An 11662-nucleotide genomic window follows, 5' to 3' on the forward strand; every position below is an offset into this window, starting at 1 on the left:
TGGGATCCTTTCTAACTATTAACTCATTGTATAAAAGTAAATCTTATTTTGATAATTTATGTAAAAATAAATAAAAATAATCCACTACCAATTAAAGAGTACTTTTAGGGTTTATTTAAAAGTTTTGAAGATGAAAGAAAGGGGGAGAGAAAAAAAAATAATTTAGAAAAATACCTTTAAATAAATTTTCTCCTTTCTCTTCTAAATTTAACTCAAAGTCTTAATTCAAAGAAAAGAAAAAATGATATTGATAGATTTTTTCAAACAAATTCAATCAGTTCTAATCAAATAAACATTTAATATATAAAATTTGATTTTGATATATCGGTGTAAATATCTTTACACTGCCAGCCAAGTAAAAACTATTCTAACGATTACTTTTAAAATAATTATCATAAAATTAATAATTTTTAATTATATAAAACTGTCGATATATTCCGAATTCCGATTAAATTATAACAGCTGACTTCTCAATTATGGCTATTACTCTTTACTTTCAGTACAATGTCGAGACTTCCTACTTAAAATTTGACAATACGAATATAGCTTGAATAAGAAGAAAAAAATGAATTAAAAAGTAAAACATTTTTCTTATAGAATTCATTCTTTGCAAACCAAAAAACAAACTAGCATTTACATCTGTGACATTCTTATTTTTTCTCTCCATGTGCAGCACCCATGCCAACAACTGCAATTTTCTATTCTATCATTATACAATTCTGGGCCCGTCAATGGAAAAAGAATCCACAAGAAGCCCAGGAATCCCATTATGAATGCAATACTTACAATCCCTGCAACAGAAACAGAAACAAATGGATAAGTCCAAAATCACATTTATATGGAAATGAATGGTAAAGCCATAAATCACATATTCATAGTTCCATGACAAAAAATGAGCAGATCATGAGTACAGCTAATGGTACTAACTAGCACTGTTTTTACCCCCCGGCCCCCTCTTTTCTTCTTTCTTCCAATTCCTGCACAATGTAGGTCTTATCAAGAGTGGGGGATCACAAGAATTAAACGCTCTAGAGACCTCAGATAGCTCTACGAAAAAACAGGTACCCGACCAAATGAGCTAGAGTTCTTGCCTCTACGGGTAGGCAACAATGGCCACGCAAGCATCACCACTATATTTCAACCTTCGTGCTTGAGAATCCATAGTTAAAATAAAAATAAGCATGCTTCCACTCACAACAACAAACATTACAAGTGATGATTTAAGCTTGATTCACTGGTAGTGTAAAATTTCAGAGAACCATGTAATGTCACGTGTACCAAACTGAAAATTTTGTTTACGCAAGTAAAATGTCATTCAAACTCTTTAGAGTTTTACATCGATCTCTCATAAAATTCAGTACCAACAAGTAACAGCAATTTCAAAAGGCTAAAATTGTAAGTAAAAACTATTCATTAACAGGGAAAAAATCACTAGGTCATAGTTTCTCCATTTTTCCTTCATATTTTCAGTAAATATTACATAATGAAAAGAGTTGTGAGGAGAAATATTTATTAATAGTACAACTTGGGCCATTATTAAGACTTTAAAAATTCATAACTCAGGCCTACGGTCAAAAGTCCAACTGAAACTATACTTGCAAATCTATTATAACAGATGGCAGTATATTTTTGAGCTCTAGATAATAGCAAGTATTTTTCACATTTGCAATTTACTTCATAAGCAACATAATATACATACCACTTCTCTGCGAATACAATACAGGTAGTCCCATAAAATTACAATATATGTGTGCAACTAGTGGAGCTATAAGATTTCCTGCAAAGCATAAACCAAAAACAAGTATAAGAGACAGAAAAAGAACAGGCCAGCCAAAAACAAGAGACTATAATTTGACTTGAAATTAGAACTGGGCCAATCCAACTGCTAGCTACAGCCATATAGCTCACAGAAAAATAAGTTTAAATGTGCAGTGAAGAGAATGATATCAAGTCATAAATCATAATAACATACTTATTTCTCTTTCCTATCATTTCAACATGTAATTAGGTTTTGCTCTCTACAATATTTCTGATTGTCTCTATAAGAATATGAATGGTGGCAGGGACCAAAACCAATAATAATAAAACTAAAGGGACTAAAAATCAAACTTTCAAAATATCGGAACAAGAACCAAAATCAAGATAAACTATATGGACCAAGACTGAATCTGAATTCTGAACCTTGTAGAAAAAATTAATCGTATTTTAAACATCACTTTCCTGTCTAAAGGGAAAAATGCAGGGTCATTTTAACTCTCAACTGTTATTATGTCATTCAGTCGCATGTGACATCATTATCCATTCATTCTTTTTATGCAATACTGTATTTATGTATCTAAATTTGTGTGTTTCAGCAGCTCAAATGATCATCATTAAATAAAGATCAGAGCAGATAAAACAGAGCCATAAACTAAAACATAAACATGGGTCAAGCACTAAGACATCACACACCCGTTCGAAGGAAAAGAAAAGATGCATATGATCCAAAGATAACAGTGTAGCCAAGCTGGAGACCTGTAGACAACTCATTTTGCAGTGTGAGATTATTATCCAACAATAAGTTGAGATTGTTATAATGTTCCAAAATCTCAAATTCTCAGTGAAAGATACAGAAACTTTGCCAGTGTGACTTTGATAAAGCAAAACCAGGCACTTGATAAATAACATAAACATTGACCATACCTATGGCCATAACAGCCTTCATTATTCTGTAGTTTTGCTTGGTGTAAATCTCCATGAAATGATTTAAATGTGCTGCATAGTGTAAATCAATCAGGCAATAAAACTTCTCATTAGTCATTAAGCCTTGCATTTGAAAAGGACAATTATTTCTGCTCATTATTCTCTTCAATCTACAGCCAAATGAAGTTTAACGAATATTGCAAGGGATTTTATTTTCCATGAAATGAATTTATTGTGTTCCCTTCAAAAATCTTCCACTAGTTCATTCAAAATTTATAACTAAAATTAGCACTTCAGAGAGCATGATGAACTTGAGCTCAAATAAAACTCAGTATAATGCCATTGTTCAAATCCTCAACAGTACACAATGAATGTTTTATGACTTCTCTTGAACATTTTTAATATTAAATGCCAAAAGATTTTCATTTATATATAGTGAAGAAAAAATTCTACTACATAACCTTAGAAACCACATACATCTTCTGGAATTGACATCTGAGAACTTACCCAAGCTGAAGAAAATAGGGCAGAGAAGAATAATACTGTATGTTTTAAATCCTCCACAGAGAAGCAAAGGTATCATGCACGCCCTAAACACCAACTCCTCAGTAAAGGGTGCCTGTTCAGTACATCATAATAAAACATTCCCATAATGCACAAGATATGTGATGATGAACCCCTAAAACACACATCAGCTAAGCCATATTCACAAGTCAGTAAACAAAACTATTTACTTCTGTGATTCCAATTCTCAATATAAGCACAAGAGAAAATTAACCTACAAGTGCAATGGCTTGCCAATGGCAAAAGGTTCGACACACACAATGAAGATAATGGTACTAACCACAACATAGTTTCGCCACACCAAAACATTTGATGAAATCACAGATAACCAGTCAATAAACCTCTGCAAGGCACATTTGCAGTAATCAAAGGAAAGGGCACCTCCAGAACTTGTGTACTGCCTCAAAGAAGCCAGCAACAAGAGACACTTGAGGAACAAAGACCCAGCATACATCAAAGAGGTCAAGCAAAGAGGAAGGACCACAGCTTGCCACTGTTTCATACAGAAAACCGTATTTCAGCAAGAAAATCAGGAACGAATGAGTGACCATGTTTCCCAATCTGCATATCATAATAAGAAATTTAACTTGGCATCACCACACAACACAAAAATGCACTTCCATCCATCGATTGAACCTGTGCATTTGATATCCATTACTCACAATATGGTCACTTCTAATGCCAAAAACACCAAAAATGTGGCGCAGTTCCTTATTATGCACCTGCCCACACATTAAAATAACAATACGAACGATCAGAAGAGTAAATTCAGAAATTATGATTATTTAAGCTAATTTTACAAAAATGACTACAAATGCCTCACCAATTTAATAATAATAACAAAAATAATCAGAAGGCAAATATTAACTAATATCTTATAAACTAATAAAAAATATTATAATAACATCTAACAAAAAAAATATATATTAAAAGTATTGTTATAATTTTCAATAAAAACTTTATAATTGTATAATAATAAGACCTTAAAACTAATAAATGAAGGGAGAGGGAGAGTGCTCACGGGGAGAATGAGAATAGTGAGGAAGAGGGAGAGAGTGGAGGAAAGGAGGGCGCATAGGAAGCGTCGAATCATGAAGGTATTGAAAGAAGAAGGAGGTGGGAGACGAAGGAGCAGTGTGGGAGTGTAGAGGATGGCGACGTAGAGCAAGGCCATTGCTATGCACGCAATCACCGCCACAGGCTTCGAAACGACACCGTCTTGCTCCATTGGTGTTGCAGTTGCAGTAACCCTAGAAAGCATAGTGGAGTGTCTCTAAGAAAGAAGGAATAGCGATAAGGGGTGTATGCAAAATGGAATCTCAATTCTAATTCAATTTCTTTAGGACATTGGTTGAGTTGAGTTGAGAACGGTTAGTATCTTCCTCCCCTGAAGGAGATGTCATGGATGGAGCTTAAAGCTCTTAAAGGGTTTAATTTTCAGTTTCTTTATTTCAAAAATTCAAATTCTCACATATTATATTTAACTAGTTAATGCCCATGCACATTTATTTTATTTTCATAACATGTATACAATTTAATAATTGAATAAAAATTAAATCATATAAAAATACAATATAAGCATTTATGTGTTAATAAAATAAAAAGTGTATTTTTTTAATAACAGTAACTATATTTTTTTAATAGATTAAGATGATACTCATGTATTACATTAATTGAAATTTAACATTATATTTAAATTTTGCAGTAAATATTTATATTAAAAAATTATAAACTATATTTATATTATAAAGATCTTGTTTACAAACTCTTTTTAACAAAGTAACGTTCATATGAAAATGAATAATTCTAAAATAAAAACATATTTTATTCGTACGGTAGCACATATTTTATTTTGAAACTTATGCTAATAAAAATAGAACAGAACTTTTTTATATGATAAAAAAATAATGTATTTAAAATACTGTAGCAAAATACAATAATAAGGGAAAGTTAATGTATACCTATCTTTGATATAACATTGTATGAAAAATATCAATACCGATGGATTTAGTGAAGAAAAAAAGCCTTTGTAAAATTGCAAGTCCGAAAAATTATAATACATTGCATTATATTAAATAACAATAAATATAAAAGGTACGATTATTAAAATTTCATAAAATTAAAAGATAATATAAAATTAAGATATATTATATGTATTAAAGTAAATCTGTATGAAACACTTAAGCTAAATTAGGTCTAAATTTTCTCAGGATTGTTCTAGGTCTCGTATCTAAATTGTGTTCTGTTTTAGACTTTTAAGCTTTTCTTATTAAAAAAAAAAATCTTTCATATAAATTTCAAACTCAAAATAAAAAATATTTATTTAGCTATATATTTAATTAATTTATCTTTAGACTAACTTTGTCAAATTATAAATTAATGGAGGTAGTCCAATTTCTGAAGAGTTTCCTAGAAGATATATCTAATTATGTCCTTTTCAGTGTATCGATGTAAGCAATCTTCATAAAGTGAAAAGAAAGACCTTTATTCATGAACAACATCACCAGCTAAAGGCTCTATTTCACTGTAATGGAGCAGTGCAACTTCATCATATTGATAGATCAAACTCGCATGATATCAAGAAACAGATAGAACCCAAATAAATATCATTTCAGTTTTAACAAATATTAGGAATCAGAGTGGTGATTAGTGAGTAAGAATCAAATTATTACATCAAAATAAATATCTCATACATAATTATTAATTAATTTTAAATCTAAAAAGAACATGCAACTAATTATAAAATAAAGTAGCGTTATTTGATATTTTACTTTTCAAATAATATATTCACATTTATTCTGTAGATGTTGATTACTTTTTTATTTATTTTTATACATATTTTAAGAATATATCAAGAAAATAATTTTTTTTTTAGATATATCAACCAAAAAAATTGGTCAAATTTTTTTAAAAAACACGTTTGCAAAAAATTAAGAATATCTTAATGGCACATTTTTATTATAAATTAAAAACTAATTAAAATTTATAAAATTATATGAGTGTTTTAAACTATAAATATTATTTATAAATATCAATTTTAAGCAAACTAAAAATTCATTTTTGGTCAAATTATTTTTTATTATAAATCTAAAATATAATTAAATAAGTACTACTTAAATTAAATTATATCAATTAAAATTATATGAGACTAATTTTTCATTTAATTAATTTTATTTACAATTTTATATTTCTCAATTAAATTTAATTAATAATTGAGTGAATGGTGTTTAAAAACACGCGTCTTGATTACTTCTTAAAAAAATTATACATTTCATTGCTTGTACCAAATAACATAATCAGTTTTTTTAAAGGAGATTTAAATTTTTATTAAAATAAATAATTAATCATATATTATTTTCATAAAATATTGCTCAATTTAATTTAATTAAAACTTGATTAATATTTAATGTATATTTAATAACACAAAATAAAAAAAAATTATATATAGTTAAAGTCACATAATTCAATATATTGATAATATTAAACGTTAAATTGTAAATTCATATTACTTAATTCAGTAAAATTTAGGCCTAGTTTGGATCAACTTGTGCATAAATAAATAAGAGAAGAAAAATAATATAAAAAATGAATAAAATTCTCACATAAGTTTAAATTAACTCATACTTATTTCATTATTTTTAAAAAATTATAATAATTTAAATTTTTTAAAATTTTAAAAAATAAATTATTTTAATTCATGAAAAAAATTATTTATTTTTAAAATTATTTTTCCTTTCTTATAAATTATAAGAACTTATTCACAAGTTTATTCAAACAAACTTTAGATCCTATTAAGGTAAACTTATAAATAAAAACTTATAAATGAAAAAAATATAATAAAAAATAAATAAAATTTTTCTTATGAGTTATAAATAACTTATCTTTTGGTAATAGTTTTAAAAAAAAGTTAATTTTAATTTATAAAAATTTATTTTAAATTATTTTTAAAAAAATTATGTCAAGATGAGCATTCAAAGAGAATTTTTTTTACTCCAAATAGCATATTTATGCAAATCAAAATAATAAACATAGAACAGTCTGCATAAGCCTATTATTATGTACTGTTGTTATTATTAGGTAATAGGCTTACAGACCCATCTACAAGAGTTATTTTTTATGCCGACTTAATTAAATAAGTTTAAATTTTAATATTTTTAGTCCTTTTATAGATTTATTGAATATTAATTCAATATTTTTAATATTTATATTATTAAGTTCTTCTAATATTAAAAGATATAATTTTTATTTCGATCTATAACTTAATAAAATGAATATCTCATGTCATTTGAGACTCTTATGTGATATTATGTATTTTTAATAATTAAATTCATATCAAGCAAATTATAATGACTTTTAAGAAATATATGGTTAGCATTAATAAAATATTATTTGATATTGATAGTAGTGTATCATAAATAATTAATAATATAAAAAATAAAATATTAGATATTTTATAAACCGATACGAATTTGAGTGTTCTTTAACCTTCCTTCCACGTGGTTTGATTAAGCTTTTATGGAATTCTCACTCTTCAAACCACAGCCCCATTTACGAATTCATTTCAGGCTATGGCAAGCATAAAGGAGTGTTGGTTCACATGTTTGTTGGTTGTTGTTGCTGCCAAATGCAAAATATCTTTTTTTTTTTTCTTGTTCTTTAACCTTATAATCTTTCACTTTGGTACGTTTTGTGAAAGAAAGGTGGCAACTCTTACTATTATTACTTATTTTCTATCCAAGATGATGGCAACATTTTTCTATTTCTGTTGGGTAGATAGCTCTAAGTTTGACTCCATGTTATGATTTTGGTGAAAGTGAATCAAATACTCACTTTGATTTCACATTTGAGACAAAAACGGGCATATGTCAGCGGCACGAGCGTTGAATTATGGTGGAGCAGCCTATGAGGAGTTGCTGCTCCGAAAACATATCAATATAATACAAATATTAATCACTAGTATTTAAAAAGCACTAATTATAAAATTAAAGATAAAAATTCATTAGAAAATATTTTTGAATTTATGTCAGCATAAATTTTATTAAAGAATTATTTAATAAATCTTTAACTAACATTTTAAGACATTGGTTAACAACATCCTTAATATAATCACTCTTCGCAGATTTGTTGGGGAGCGTTCTACTTGCCACCATCCACCTGAACATCCAAATTGCCACTATATATATTACATTGCTCCCTTTGATGATGATAATATACCACAAAACAAATTAAGCCATGAGTTCTTCAGTTAAAGGTTTAGAAGAGTATAGAGAAGTTTCCAATGATTTAGGAATGGAAGAGGAAGAGGATCTATTTGAAATTGACCTTGAGGCCGTAAACTGCACTCCACCATCTCATCATTATTGGGAAGATTACTACACTTCCACAGGGAATATTGCTCTTCTGGCCAATTGTTTGTTGCCCACATCTGATGTCTCTAGTGCTGTTCCAGCAGGGAAGACCAATGTTCTCTTCATTTCAGAGCCCATATCTTTGGGCGAATACCTTAGGCTACCTTTCTTGGGAGCACCTGGAGTCATAGATGAGAAAATGGAAGCACAATTTCATTTCCAGTTTCAGCATTAGCGACTATATATATATATAGAGAGAGAGGCTTCAGTATTAATTACTGACTTCTCTTGCTTTGTTTTGTTCTTTTTATGATTATCTTTAAGTTATTCTGTTTTGATTACGGGGATTTAGGGTAGTTGACCAAACCAATTTAGAGTTTAATCCCCTTACATTTTATTCAACAGTGTATAAACTATTAGAATTTAAATACAATGAAATGAAACGCCCATCTATTTTATAATAGATTATCAGTTAAAAAAAATTCTATCATAAACTAATTAATAATATAAAATTAAAGACTAATTAATAAATACATTAAATTTTGTAATATTTAATTGATATATAATTTATAAATATAATTATATAAAAATAAATTAATAAAAAATGTTACAAATATTTATTTATATAATATGACTAACTAAATTCAAATCTATTAACAATAAGGCATTATAAACACCAAATTCAAACATCTCAATACCTACAGGAGATCCACTTAAAGTAATTTAGCAATCCAATAATGGTAATGCAATTGTCATAGTAAAAAAGAAAAAATAAAGAGACAACTAAGAGGAACAGAACAAAAGCATATGAATTTTATTAGTAAGCACAAATTCTCCTTTCAAAACTCGTTTCTTTCTACCTGCAATAACTCTTAATTAGCTTTACCTTCGAGGGCAACTCTTAATTGTGTCAACTCCTTGAGTCTAACCCCATCCTCGTTTTATAAGGGAACTCTAATTAAGGTCACATCCAGATGGATCTACCATCGATGACAGACAATTTTATTTTGTGTGAAATCCTAACTGACAGATAGAGGGTAATCATTCTTATTACTTTATGATGAATATCAAACAAATATAAATCCCTCTTAGGTGGTAGTACACAATTCTTGAGTTGATTCATCTTTCATTCATGATAGAACACGCTGTAGTGATTATCTAAAATATGAAATTGATTTAAGCCTATAATAAATTTTCTTCAGTTATATGTACAAGAGGTATACCACATCAGATATCTGAGAGTCCCATGCAACAATAATGACGCAAGGTCTTATGAATAATAACCCACGTAACGTTGGGTTCCACCAAATGCCTAGAACAAAAAATAATCAAATAGGGCAAGGGATGTGAATGGATGAAGAGATGGAGTGATTGGACAAGGAGAAGAAAGCAAGGAGAATAAGAGAAGACAAAATGGAAGAAAAGCATATATTTTAGGTTATTTAAGTCAATTTCAATGCTTTGATCCACTAGAAATTGCCAAAAGTATTTATTGGGATTATCCTTATTTTTGGCGGATGAATGTGAATTGAAAAAATTATAAAATTTTTATGTCAAATAATTAATTATTTAGAGCAATTATTGATTTTTTTTTAATTGTAAAATAATAAAGGATAAAATTTTAAAGAATTGGTAGAGTGGAGTAAAAAAAAAATTTGTTTTTACAGAATCACAATATCCCTCTTCTTTATATGAGATAAATGTAAGTCTCTTATAAATTCTCTGAGTCTAACAATTTTTTATATTCTAAACTGTTGTTTGAAGATTTGTTTTGAATTGAAGATATATTTAACTTTTTTATAATTATATATATATATATATATATATATATATATATATATATATATATATATATATATATAACAAATTAACTCATCACCAAAGGTGAACTTGTGGTAGTAAAGTAATATATGTAAAAAAAAAAAAAAACGATGGGAGAAGACCTTTTCAGCCACAGCCTTGCAATGAACTAAGTTTGGTCATGTACAATGAAGTAAGGTGGGTTAGCAAATACCTACATCTCAATCCAAAAAAAATTGACTCACAATGAGAAGCTTGAACAAAAATAGGCTACCCAAATTGACCCCAATGTCCACGCTATATTCTGTCCTTTCATTTTTTCTTGATCATCATCATCACAAGCCACAAGGTATCTTTTTACCACCTTACCTCTTCTTTATATTTGTAGGGTCTTGAAAAATTACATTATTGCTAAAGGGACTGTCTTAGCTATTTGTTCAACCAAGGCCATAAAGAGTACTTCAAAATTCAAATCCACGATCTAGAAGTATCATTCAAAACCAAGAACGGAGTAGGTCGTAGGTCTAGTACATAACGCTGGAGAAGCTATGTTTAGTGTCTTGGATTTATGATCGAATAGTTAGGGTTTTACCTTTTAAGTACCTTTCTTTCTCTTAAGTTTTGTTTGGATGCCATGATTTAGGGAGGGAAAGAAATGATTTAATAAAAAAAAAAAAAGTATAATTTGTTCCTATTTAGCTATTTTGTTTGTGAAAGCGTTTATTATCACTCTCATTTATCTATTGTATTTGTATATTCTCTTTGATAAAATTATATAAAATATCTCTACAATTAATATGATTATAAGAAAAAAAAAACATTATTTAGACAAAGATCACTTAAATATACAAGAGTAACAATAAAGAGAGAGTAAGCAAACTAAATTTTAAAAACGGGTAGGACACATTAAATTACCTTATTTTTTAGTGAGTTTACCTTCTTATTTTTTAGTAAGCAAACATTGTATTCATGAACCATATAATCTATTTTACATAAAGAATAACCAAATCCTTATGGAGATATGGTATGATATCATAAAATCATCATAGAGCAACAAAGCTTGCTTTGCTAAAGATAATGCATGTCTAGTGAACAATGTAAGTGCTTATGTGAAAGGAACGTGTAATTTTTAGGTGATAAAGAAACCAAAATTATTGAAAAATATTGCTTTGCTTTTGGTAACAAAGTCAGTCTTGTCACTGAGTACAACTATTAAAAATTGTACCTTTAGTGTGGATTTGGGAGATAGCAAGAAAACCTTTCAAAGT

The 11662-nt window shown here is 28.3% G+C and overlaps 1 protein-coding gene across 1 annotated transcript; it reads right to left on the reverse strand.

The window, feature by feature from the left end:
- Positions 1–633: 633 nt before the first annotated feature.
- On the reverse strand, positions 634–4606 carry LOC113872875 (CAAX prenyl protease 2). The gene is made up of 8 exons (XM_027510748.1): positions 4268–4606; positions 3909–3968; positions 3527–3739; positions 3190–3301; positions 2683–2754; positions 2452–2514; positions 1700–1777; positions 634–791 (listed from the first exon to the last, which is right to left on the reverse strand). The coding sequence occupies exons 1-8, from the start codon at positions 4505–4507 to the stop codon at positions 634–636; spliced, it is 996 nt and encodes a 331-aa protein (XP_027366549.1). The 5' UTR covers positions 4508–4606.
- Positions 4607–11662: the final 7056 nt, after the last annotated feature.

This window comes from Abrus precatorius, unplaced genomic scaffold (assembly GCF_003935025.1).
Source record: "Abrus precatorius isolate BTA unplaced genomic scaffold, Abrus_2018 Scaffold7, whole genome shotgun sequence".
NCBI lineage: Eukaryota > Viridiplantae > Streptophyta > Magnoliopsida > Fabales > Fabaceae > Abrus > Abrus precatorius.